This window comes from Stegastes partitus, unplaced genomic scaffold (assembly GCF_000690725.1).
Source record: "Stegastes partitus isolate 25-593 unplaced genomic scaffold, Stegastes_partitus-1.0.2 Scaffold392, whole genome shotgun sequence".
NCBI classification, from domain to species: domain Eukaryota; kingdom Metazoa; phylum Chordata; class Actinopteri; family Pomacentridae; genus Stegastes; species Stegastes partitus.
Window position 1 is genome coordinate 425,006 of NW_007578123.1, and position 12,684 is coordinate 437,689.

The 12,684-nt window shown below is 40.9% G+C and overlaps 1 protein-coding gene across 3 annotated transcripts in view; it reads left to right on the forward strand.

Moving 5' to 3' along the window:
* The window catches only part of plekhg5b (pleckstrin homology domain containing, family G (with RhoGef domain) member 5b), an 86,968-nt gene that overhangs the window by 54,146 nt on the left and 20,138 nt on the right, over window positions 1–12,684 (forward strand). For all 3 annotated transcript variants that reach the window (XM_008285249.1, XM_008285250.1, XM_008285251.1), the window contains 6 exons: window positions 930–1,071; window positions 4,401–4,500; window positions 4,712–4,772; window positions 5,065–5,156; window positions 5,249–5,385; window positions 8,015–8,181. In XM_008285249.1, coding sequence (XP_008283471.1) covers window positions 930–1,071; window positions 4,401–4,500; window positions 4,712–4,772; window positions 5,065–5,156; window positions 5,249–5,385; window positions 8,015–8,181 — 699 coding nt within the window. The remainder of the gene's footprint in view (window positions 1–929; window positions 1,072–4,400; window positions 4,501–4,711; window positions 4,773–5,064; window positions 5,157–5,248; window positions 5,386–8,014; window positions 8,182–12,684) is intronic.

Below are 12,684 nucleotides of genomic sequence, written 5' to 3' on the forward strand. Positions count from 1 at the left end.
TGCAAAGACTCCAGCTTCCATCTGCACAATATGACGGTAGAGTACTGGGGATTGGGACATCCATATTTATATCTGAGTTTTTTTGTCAGCTCCTAAACTCTGTTGTGTGTAGACAGGCTGTGCACAGTGTACAGCATATGTAACATGTATGGCATCTACTTCTTACATATCTGTGGTTGTTTACATGCACACTAGACTGCCTGCTTGTGCACATATTTACACACACACACACACATGTACAGACACACTGCTCCTCCTGACTACATGGAAACAATGACAGGAAGTACATTAGCGGGACCTCCATTGTATCTCCCCATACGTCCTCGCTTCCTGAGCCGGGTGTGGGTGATGTCGAGGGGGGACACAGGGTGGAGTGAGGAGATGTGCACAGAAGAGTCCCCCGCTGCTTCCCGACCCAGCGTCGAGGTGAGCTGACAGGAGAGGGGGGTTGGAAATGTCTGGGCCGAGGCAGACAGAGAGCTCCTTAATCCTGCAGCCTTCTGCTGCATGTTGCCTCAGCTATGGAGCTCTGCGGCCTGGAAGTCTCCCAGTTGCTGACCTGTGGTCAGTTTCATTGTTTCACCTCTCAGGGTACAAATTTGGATTCTGTCACGGTCAGCTGCTCCCAGATCTGCACACAAGGTGACAAACTGACTTTAAGTCAATTAGTTGTCATCCCACAGAGGGGGACAGATGGTGGGAAGGTGGGAGTCACCCAACCTCAGGAATGCCCATGGCAGCCTCTGTGGTCATTTAATTGTGGCAGAAACAATAGTCAGGCAGCAAGCTGTGTATTCTAAATGTGTGTGACTGTTTTGCCCTTTTCACTTTGGCCATGTGTTTTAAATAGTTTTTGCATTGTAATGAGACTGTGTGTACTTGGCAGTTATCTGACTTGCTCTTGTCCTCCTGTCTGCTCTGTGTTTTAGGTTTGCCACCACCCAGACTGCCAGGACCTGAACAGCAAAAGCCCCCTTCACCTGTGTGAGTCATGTGACTCACGCTGCCATTCGGAGAACACAGACAACATGCACTTTGATCGGCACCCCCGATTCGACTTACAACCTCAAGGTAGACTTGCATGATTTCTTTATTTGGTATTCCCCCACTGACAGAGCTGATGTCAGCCCCATTACCTCATTACAGGATTTCACTGTGTAAATATCGAGGACACTGAGTTTTTATTGTTGTCTAAATAAGGCAGATAATGTAAATCACTTTCCTGTTGCATTTTCGTTCTAATGTGTTTGAAGTTTTGTAATTTATGTGATCATTCATGCGCGTCTGAACAATTCTCATTGTTGCTGATATTTAAGGGCTGGTTCACCCAGATAGAAAACAATGGAAGAAATTGTAGTTCCAGAATAATTTCTTCAAGCTTATTTGGATATCATAAATGCTTGTTGCCTTTTTCACTGCTTTTTTCTGTCGCTACCTTTTAGAAAAGTAGCAGAATTGCAAGAATCTTCTGCAGGAAGATCGTGTTGTCATTTAAATTATGTCTTTCAATCTCTGATTGGTCAATTGTTTATAGAAACTGGAAGAAACAGCCATTAATGGGCTCAAACCCTGTCTTATCTGAATTTCTGAGTAAATAGAAGTGCGTGCATTTCATAGGTTTGTACTCAGATTAGTTTTTTCGTAGGTTGAGATTTACATCCCTGATACAGTGAAGACAAATTCCCCATTGTTTCTGGTAGAGCTGTTCCAGAATCAGAATTTTGTTAGTTAAATCTGAATTTCTTTTTTGTTTTTTTTCGGCTAAGTGTCTTTTTTCTAGCTTGACATATTAGCTGATTAACTTCATTAAGGCCTCGTTCAGGTCTGCACTCCTTTCTGTTCATCTATCGGCAACTGAAAGTGCCAGCTTCATGTCTGAATTTAGCGCCCTGGTTACATAAAATTTGTGATGTCAGTCTTGCTAAGTCAGACCTAGTACCTTTTCCGTATCATTTTAACACCAGACAAGTGTGAAATGCACCAAATCACAAACAGTGATACTTTGAATTGTGCGAAAAGAATAAGGAAACACTTTTCCCCACATTTCAGCACCAATATCTGTCCAGAAACATCAGAGGAAGAATCTTTCCCTTGAGTTTATTAAATACCTACAGCATCGGATGGCAGCAGAATCCACCTCTCCAACGTGAGAAGGTGGAGCATATTGGTGTGTATAGAGCAAGAGAGCCAGTAACTTCATAAATCTTTTGTAATTCTAAATTATTTCAAACATGGATACAGGATCAGTCCAAGAGTCACAAGTTAGTGCTGTTTGTAGGAGTCTTTCCTCTGACTTTATTAAATACTTTACCTACAGCATCAGGTAACAGCAGGGTCCGTATGAGCATCTCCAAAGCAAAGTTTTGCAAATTTATGCATGGAACAACAGCAGTAACTTTATTAGGTAGTTTTAACTATAAATTATCTCTAACATGGAGACAGGATCAATTAGTATTTAGCAGCCAGTCACACTGTTCTTTTACTATTTGTCAAGTAGTTTATCATCACGCATGGTCAGAATATTCAGGTTTTGAATATTAAATATACGAGGCAGGCTGCTATTAGTTTCGATTGAGTGTTTTGCTTGTTATTGCATTATTGTGTATTATACATCACTTGGTGTATGGTCAAAACTCAGGCAAATGGTTAATATTGTGTGAGGACTGTGGCCACTATGGTGGGTTTGTCTGTGTGAAGCCATGAGAAACATTAACAGAAAAGCAGACCAATGTCCAAATGACAGAATGCCGTCGATTTAACCAGCTAATAATGGTAATTGGAGAGCTCTTACACAACAGCATAGGCCATGTGTAGCTTTTTTATGACTAATTAAAGTAACTGAGTCACCCGTGTGGACAGTAGCTGCTGGTAAAGTTGCTTCTCTAACACACTGGAATCACTAGCAGCGTTATAACTGTCAAAGCAAAATAGCAACAAATTATTGAAATTGTGCCAAAAAAAAAGTGAAAAACAAAATAGGAATTAGACTTATTTACATTAACTGCGTGGAGCGAATAAACTAGGCTGTGTAACTTCGTCAAAAGGTCGCGGTTAGTAAATTAGTAGCCTAAACAAATGAAAGCTCACATAACGAAACTGAGATTGTTCAAAGTGTGCATAAAAATACATAATGGAAATACGGCTACGGTGTCTCAGAACACTGAACTTTTGTCACACGTGGCTTAACCACGAGTGCAGTTTGTGTTATATAAACAGTTGCTTGCTATCTACCACTGATGCTTAGAAGCATAAACATTTACAGGGAAGTTTTAGTTTTTGGTGATTACAGAAAACAATCTTCTATTATTCACTTACTTTAGTGACTTTATTGACAGCTTTTTTAAATTTGACCTGCGTCCTTGTGGGCAAAAGGGTGTGCAGGTTGATTGATTAATTTTTGCAAATTGGGACCATTGATATTAGAACAAATTAACTGCTAGTTAAGTCGAGTCACTGTTATTTACATTACATGTTTAAAACAACAGCTGCTGGACTGAAGTGCTTTTCAGTGAAATAAGACTGTGATGGGTGTCACAAAGTTTACATACGAATGTGTCAGAAAAGTTTCAGGACTGGTGTCACAAAAGAGATACTTCAAATCTAAACTACAAGTTTTCCCCTTTGAAGTTATCCCCCTGGAGTCTAACACACTTTCCCAGCCTTCTCTGCCACGCCGCCATGTACTCCTGGAAGGATTCTTCCAGGATCCTCCACAGCTCCATTGTCACAGCCATCTTAATGTCATCCATGTCTTCAAAACGAACTTGAGCTTGGGAAAGAAGAAAAAAATCACATGGAGCCAGGTAGGATGAGTAGGGAGGTTGCTCCAGCACGGCGATGTTCTTCTCAGCCAGAAACTGTGGGATGCTCAGGGCATTGTGAAGCAGCCACGACTTGTCCTGCCACAACTCTCTCCTGTTCTCGCGCACTGAACGAAGCAAACGCCGCAGGATCTCTTTGTAGAACTGCTGGTTGATCGTCTGAAGGGGGAAACTGGTAGTTTGTAGTTTGGGTTTGAAATATATCTTTTGTGACACCAGTCCTGGAACATTTGTGACACACCTTGTATTATCTGACTGTGATAACTTAGTTTTTTTGTTAGGAGTTCCTATATACAATGCATTCATGGATGCGTCAGACAACTTGACTACATTGGCAGTGAAGAATCAGTGAAGCATATTTTTGATTTCCTGATGTTGCTACAAAATCCTCTCCCCCCTCTGTTGAGATTAGGCCTCAATCTCAGAGGCCAATATCTTAAAGTCTATGTAAATCTGCTTGAAGCAGGAGTTTTTTTCCCTTAGTTTGTGGGTGAACCAGCTCTTTAAAGGTTGATATTAAAGGCTAACTTAGCCGAGCTCCAACAGAGGGAATGACTGCTGTGTTTTGTTAACCCTCAGCCTCCATCCTGGCTCGGAACGTGTCCACGCGCTCCTGTCCCCCACGCACCAGCCCCCCCTCCGACCTGGAGGAAGAGGACGAGGGGAGCAATGACCGCGGGTTGGTGACCCTCCGTTATGTCATGCTAGTGCTCATGTTCTGTCAGTGGAGCTCTTGTCTTTTCCCACTGGACGATAAATCACAGCCATGAAATGTGTGTCTCTGACCGTTCTTTAAGTCTTGTTGCCTCACATGAAGGAGGCCCTTTTCTCATATGTTGTTCTTTTTTAAAGAACTGCAAGGCATGATTATGTGTGTAACTGTTTTGCAGGGAGCGTAAAACGGTGGCGATAAAGTTGGCGAAAAAGAAGCCACGGAGACGACACACTGATGTAAGTAATCGTGCAGACACATGTGCTGTAGTGTAGAAAAAGCCACCCCCCCCATGAACCCCCAGTCTGTTTTCTGTTCCTGGAAAGAGTGTAGAGGAAGACCGTGTAATACACGCTGGGAGTTGTGAAATACAGCAGCAGCTCTATAGCATAATGGTATCGCCTTGGCTGGTGTTCTGTGTGAAGCAGGCAGTGTAGTGAGAAGGAGCCCCCCTGTGGATCTGCTGAGAGCATACATTCAGCCCGACAGCCCCACCTGTGTAAACTAACAGTGCGTCTGTTCTCCCTGCAGGACCCCAGTAAGGAGTGCTTCAGCCTGAAGTTTGACCTCAATGTGGACATAAACACAGAAATTGTACCTGCTATGAAAAAGAAAACGCTGAGGTGAGAGAAGAGAAGGGAAGGCAATTAAAATCAGAAGTAACTGCTTCTTCACCAAGTATGAATTTTTAATTTTCTTTGCCATGTGTAACCAGAGAGGTTCTAGGTCCAGTTTTCGAGAGGAACGGCATTGAATTGTCCCGGGTGGACTTATTCCTGGATCAGTCCAATACGCCGCTGTCCCTCAACTTCGAGGCCTACCGTTTTGGAGGACACTACCTCAAAGTAAAAGGTAAAAACTGACCATCCATCCGATGAACCCAACCTTGTGCCTGATTTGTCACTGTTGACTGATCACTGCAGCAGTTAGAACAGATTAAAAATCAAAATCACAAGTATTACTGCAGATGTCGAATATTTTTTAAATTAGCATCATTTACATCTGTAATTGTAGTAAATACCCTGCTGAAGTTACAAAATTGCTCTTATGTAAAATGTTGCACCCTGACAAAAAGTCACCTGTTCAGTTTGTCTTGCAAAGATAAAATTAGCTTGATAATGGGGGGAAAAAAAGCAGTTTTGTGTCATGAAGCTCTCAGTGACACATAAAAGTCAGTGTCAAAGAAAGGTGTCATGTGTTGGTGTGAGATTTTCTGCTTGATAAAATGAATAGAGATGATGTATCCACATTCTCCAGGAGCAGAACAAATATTTCTATTTAACTTGGATGCGTTTGTTTTTCTCCAGCGCCTGTTTTCAACTGTAACAATCACTTAGTTGTTGGACATTTGTAAAAGAGCTACAGCCAAACAGTCATACATTAAACCTAAAAATGAATTCAAATGGTGCAATTCAATCACGCGCAGTTTTGTTCAGAAAGAGTCCTCAGCCACGGTGTGTTTTGGACGTTACAGTGGTCTTATCTCCGGGCCTTTAACAATAGTCTGAGTAAGACATATGATGAAGGCCAGTTTCCTCTCACACCCGAGTTTCTGACTACAAGGAAAAGGAGTGGACCATATCCTCGTGATATCACCGCCATCAGAGCTCCAAGTGGAAAATGTGTCACTGATCTGCTCAATCTTGTCCTAAATGTTTTCTGACAGTTCCTGTGAATTTGAAATGACAAGCAGGAGAAATGCCATGACACGATGAGATATGCTTTTTTCTTTTTCTTTGTTTTGTTATTAGTGGGAAATGGGAAGGGCATCCCGGCTCTGCACTACCACTTGTTACAGTTTCCGAATCATAGGCCCATTAAAGCCGTTCATAAAAGAGATCCGATGCCATGAATAAGGAATAACTGCTATTCTTTTGATGTTGTCACTTCCTGACGCTCACCTCTTGACCACAGTCTGGAGTTACGTACAGTCTAAAACACAGAGTGAAAGTCAAATAGTCCACAGCTGTTCAGTCAAATAAAGGCTGAGAATTTAGATTGTGCTGTTTATTTTTGTTCTGTGTTTTAAAAATGTAAAGGAAAACCGCTGTGTGATCTTGAGCAAATCATAAACTAGAATCAGCATTTTTAATAACATTAGTACTGCTTGTATGCGAAAGAGCTCACTGAATCTGCACTTTTCGGCATCAAGTTCATCATTTGTTGTGGCTTAGTAGATTTTCTTACTTATTTTTATTATATGTTTTTATTGTAAAACACTTTGCAACTTTGATTTTTGTTTACTTCTCTGATAATGTAGTTTTTGGTCGTTACAGGTGTCTGTTTTCAGCAAAAAGCTCCTAAAATGACTTTATTATACTTGTGGAGGTGCAAATAGTGACAATTATCTGATTTTAGAGGCAAATATTCACTCAGCAGTAAAACCAATACCATTCAAATAGAGTGAATACTTGTCTTAAATGTACCTAGTGTGTAGAAATTCTTGTTTTAAATGAAAGCTAATGTTGCTGTGTGTCTGCTTTATGTGTAAAGCTGTTTTCTACCAGACTTGCCAAAAGGGTGAAAATGTGTTGACATGTCCATGTTCTATTTGTAGCCCATTTTCTGCTGCCCTCAAGTGACCAAAAAAAGAATCATTGCAGGTTTAGTTTAAGCCAGACTCTAGGTTTAAGCTTGCTTTGATTTGTATTAACTTCTGTTGGGTCTGTTTGCGTTAATTCAGACAGAATTCAGGATTTTCTTTTGCTGGATTGTCTCATTTTTGTTCAATCTTCGTAAATATGTTTACTGGGGTCGAAAAATGAAGCTCTGTAAAACATTTCTTGTGTTTTCAGACGACAAGATGTTTTTTATTTTCAGTCTCAAAAAAGTTCAGTACTGCCATGAAATGTGATGACGGCACGCTCAAAATCATTTACAGATAAAATCCAAATGATTGAATGGCTCTTCCAGAGGCCATATATTTGATCATTGGCCCTTTAAAATGGATAAAAAGATCAACAGCATCAAACAAGGGTGGTACTGGAGCCCCAGGAGGTTGCTGTGAGTGTATTAAAATGGATGTATCAACATTTTCTACTAAAAATACAGCCTTCCTTCAACATTTCACCAACTTTTAAAGCCTCTAATATCAGTTCAATTTGATGTGTTGCAAGTATTATAAGCCAATGTTCCTTTTCTTTTTAGTTTTCTTTGTAGTCAGAGCTGGTATGGTGCCAGAACAAGTACTACTGGCATCAACAGATATCAGATGGAGGCCACTTGAATGCCAAAATTCTGAATTGGGTCCTGAATAACAAATAATTAAATTCTGAACATAATCTGAGATGGTGGAGCAACACTGCTGAAATGAGCCTGTTTAAGTAAAAAACAAAAAACAAAAAAAACAAAACAACAACAAAAAAATAAATAAATTGTGGTCTTTATTGTGGTCTCCTCAGCACTGAAAATAAGTAAATAAAGCTATAAAGACAGTTTTCCTGAATGTACCTCAGTCTTGTTTTGTTTTGCTATTTTCTAGCACGACCAGGTGATGAGCTGAAGGTAGAGCAAGGTGTGAAGGACCTGCGGTCGCTCAGCCTGCCCAACATGAAGCCCTCAGGAGGTCAGAGCCCCTACATCCTCACCCCGGGCAACGACAAAGTAGAGCATGGATCTCTGGGACGCCGCGAAAGCATAGATCTGTTGGTGAGTTACGTGTTTCCCTAACAGTGTCACGTGGTCGTGTTTCATGTGACGCTGCAGCTCACATGTGAAACCGTCTGTCAGACTCATCACACTGAACGGCACCACCTCCTCAAACCACACTCTGCACATAAACATAGACACACCCTGAGACTCCTATTGTTTTTGCCACACCCTTTGTCATTTTCCTTAACGTTACCCCGTCTTCCCATAACGCCTCAGGCCACTGTAGTATCTTGTGGTAATCTCATCATGACCTCATTGTCTTCAATGACTGCTATCTGCCCAGCAAAGTCCTGGCCATGTATTTGTGGATTTCCGCTGTAGTTGTCTGCCGGCTCAGTGAGTGTCTTTGAGTTTGTCTGCGCCGGTGTTGCCTGGTGCTGCCGAATGAAACCTTATTTGATGATGAGTTCAATCACAACCACTCTCTGCCACTTGAGCGCTTCCTGCAGCGACGGGAAGTGGCTGTTTTGTTACTGATGAGAGATGCTAAGAGGCCGACGGAGGCCTGCAGGATCCTGATCCACATGACTGCCAAACATGGAGGCTGGAAGTAGGCCAGGCGGTCATCAGGTTCAAACTGTGGCACGCACTGTAATGACTGTGAGCCGGAGTTGTGGCTCTTAAAGGATGAACTGTCTTCTGAACGCCAACTTTGATGAGTTTTAGCATTAACGCACATTAACCAGGCTTGAGCTTTAGAGCTCCGGATCGGTTCAGCTGTGGGATGTTTTGATTATTTATTTATTTTGAAATACCCAAACCTTTGCTTGAAATTGTAATATTTCATCCAAATCACTTACTTACTTTTTTTATTTAAAAAAAAAAAAAAAAAAAAAGTCAAATGAAACTTTTTTCACCATTACTGTCTCTGCAGCAACCAAAAGTCCTGTGACAAAAATTGTGTGACTGTTTTCCTGCAGGTTGTGTTTACACAGACCAGATAAGTATAGCAACCAGTTAGAAATAAGCAGTAAAATATCACCAGTAGTGGGAAAAAATGGTGGCTCTACATACTGTAAACGCCTGTGGGCACTTGGAACAATGTCGATTCTAGGCTTTTAAAACTCTTGGAAGACAAAGAATTTTAGCTCTTTTTTTTTTCTTCTTTTAGTTTTTATGGCATTATAACTTACTGTACTGTAAACTTGTGAGTTCTCTACTCCTAGTCATGGTTGTGCTGTTTCCGTAGAGGCGCAGGACTTTTTTTATTGCACTGAAAAATGAGCTCACAGTGAGTAAAAATGTAGTCTGACTCACCGGATGTTGGACACAAGTATAGGCCTGATGTCGGTCGCCTATTTCAGTTGGCTTTCTCCTATCCTTCCCCCAAAATCCACCTCACTATGAGAAACAGCAACCTCCTGCCCTAACCCTAAGCTGATCACACTAAAAATTTCAATTTTGGGATTTAAATATTGCAGTAAAGCAAACCTGCTTTTTTTCTTCTGGTGGATTATCTCTTCAAATCACACTGCAAAGGTTCCACCACAATAGCTCCACCCATCACTATTTTGAGGGAACACCAAAGCTGCATCCTTTGCTTAACTCCACCCAAGACAGCTGTAGAATAGTAGAATAATAATGAGGTGCAGCCAGAACATTGTTTTGATCCACTGAAATTTTTAGTAGCTGAAACAATAGGGCCTTGATTTCAGTGAAACGTTGGCTTCTCTTTTTTTTAATCCCATCAATTGCACACTGTGTGTGATGCAGCGAGCCGGCTAAATAGAGTAATGTCAGGTTCATGTGTCTCATACTGACTTTTTAAAGTTTTTAGCTTACTAATCTTACAGTGTTCTTAAATATGAAAAGCAACTTAACAAGTTGAAATATCGGGGTTAGGTGTAATTTTACATGAGTAATTTGAATGTTAGTGATTTCAACCCTGCCAAAATTGTATGAAAAGCCCCAACTCTCGTAGCTTACAAGCTTATACACAGTGGAGAAATACTACATACCGACTAGTGGACGAGCGAGTCGTGAACTGTACCTTTTTATTAGCGGGGTTGCTCAGCTGTGATTGGATACTTGCTGTTTGTAGGAAGAATTAGAGACCGATCAGCTGTTTATTTTGTCCAGCCAATCATCTAAAACCCAAACATATATAAAGGTAGAAAATGCCTAAATCTTTAAATGTTTAGTCTTCTTAATTGATTAACATCTTAAAAGATGTAGCCAATTATTCAGAGTTTCCATCAATTAACTTGTTATTTTGCAAAAAACAATCATTTTCAGCTGTAGCGGTAGCTTTGTGCTTTAGCTGTTGAGTATTTTATAAATCATTATTTAACTTGCCATGTTGCCATCCTAACAAAGCAGCTGCTTTAGCTGTATTGTCACAGGTTTGTGTTATCGCCTGATATCGTCATCAGCTTGACCTCTCGTGACACCGCTTGGGATCAAACCCCTCAACAATTAAGCATTAGTGTCAATGTTGTGATGAAGTGCACAGACAGCGTACGTCATCTGTGGTTAATTGCCCTTCAGGCAGGTTGAGACTCACCTACAGGTGAGTTAGATTATGTATATGTGCGCCGTAAACAGATGTCACCTTTGCTTCAGGCAAGGAAACGGGTGGAGGCTTGGTTGAGGTAAGTCAGTAAAGTTAGTCATCCAGTAACGACGTAAACACTGGATGTTGCTGAGGAAAGCTGAGTTTAGTCACACAGTGTCTGGCCCTGGTGAAGTGTGGAATTTTTGCATTTTACTTGATTTGTTCCGTCAAACTACAGGCAGCGTACTTCCTCTCAGCAAAGAATTTCAGCTGAGCAGGTAATGACTCGTCAGTAATGTGAGAGACGATAACAGCTCCGGTCCTCAGAGGGGCAGCAATGTGCTGCTTCTGACAGTCCGCTGGCAGGAAATGCTGAAGCTGTGCCTGCAGCTGTGTGGCATCACAAAAGACACTTTTCATCGATAGAAGAGGTGCTGAGACTCTCTGCTCAAAGAAAAGCAGTAATGTAAATACAAGTTCTGCATTCAGAATGTTAATGGAGAAAAAGTACATAAGTGTTGCCAGCAAAGTTGTCCCTTACATTGTGAGATTATACAATAAACCTGCTTCATATGTTACTTAGACCCACCTGAGCCTGTTTGAATACAGGGCTTATGTGTGCTCAAGGATGGGACTTTTCATGACACCTTCAATTTTTTCCCCCATATTTCAACTCCCCCATAGTCAAACATTATTTGATTTGCCTGTCCATTATGGCTGCGTATTGAATCAATAGCATCATGAGAAATAACTGTAAAAACTTTAGGATTTTGTCTTCTGCAGTTCCTGAAATATTGTCATCCAAACATCACCTCCAGTTTTAATGCGTGAAATTAAATGCACTAGAAGTGGGCAGTTTTTAAAAAAGTTTTTATCTTGGAAAGCACTGGATATGTAAAGTAAAATTTTAGGCAAGTCAGAGATGGAGCGCTGACTGATCTAAAATCGATGGAATGATTCTGTATTGATATTCTTGCTCAACAGCAGAAACCCTGTGAACCGTTTTGGATGCCGGCCCATATTTTATGAAAACTGTCGGGAAGACAAAAGGCTGTGCTTGGACATGTGGGCACCGAGTGCAGTCCTCGAGTTTCTATGGCAGCAGCTTTGGCACTCAGCGTTAAACGCATGCGTGCCTGCTTTTTGTGGAATCAAAGGCTTTGCTCAAAGAAGTTTAGATATTTGCCCAGTGTCCAGATTCATGGCTTGGCACAGCGGCCAGCTTGTGCCAGGCTTCAGAAGAAAAGCTGCCAAATCCTGTCCTTTCTGCGTAGAGTTACTCTTTTGTTTGAATGGGGGTATTTCAAGTTTATTATCGCATGGATGTTACATTTTATAGTCCCTGGCAGTGCTGTGATAGGCTGCGGAGAGCTTTGATGATCTGGATTGATTATTTTACGACAGGGGTCTTGGACCAAGCTCTCTGATTGGTCAGAGATGCATTCCAGTCCTGCTGATAGCCTCCTATAAAGCACTGCTGCCAGTCGGAACCTCGCGCTTATTGCACCATTTGCAAATAATCATCCTTTTACACCCCTTCAGTATCTGCGCTGTATCAGATCAACTTTATACAGGCTGAACAAGTTCAACTTTTAACCTGCGGTGTGAAGTGGAAAAAAAAACACACACAGTGAGACCTAAATACGAATCAACAACCAACACTGAAGTCCACCTCATCCATCTATATTTGGGTTATTTGACCAGTTACATTCAGTAACTAAACTAAACTAAAACCCTCAACAACAACAACAACTTGAAGAATTTAATGCTATTTTACAGATTTTTCCTGTTTTAGTACATTACAGACAACAATGAGTAAAATCTCAGTAAAAAAAAATAATAAAAGTATTAATTTACATGTTAACTGTAAAAAAATAAGAATAAAATAAGCCAAAGCTGTATAAAATTATGCACACTGTAAATCTGTGCTTTTACAAATGTGTTGCTTTACATTGTTTGGCCATGAAGCTATACAGTTTGTACTGTATATAAATCAGCAAAAATAT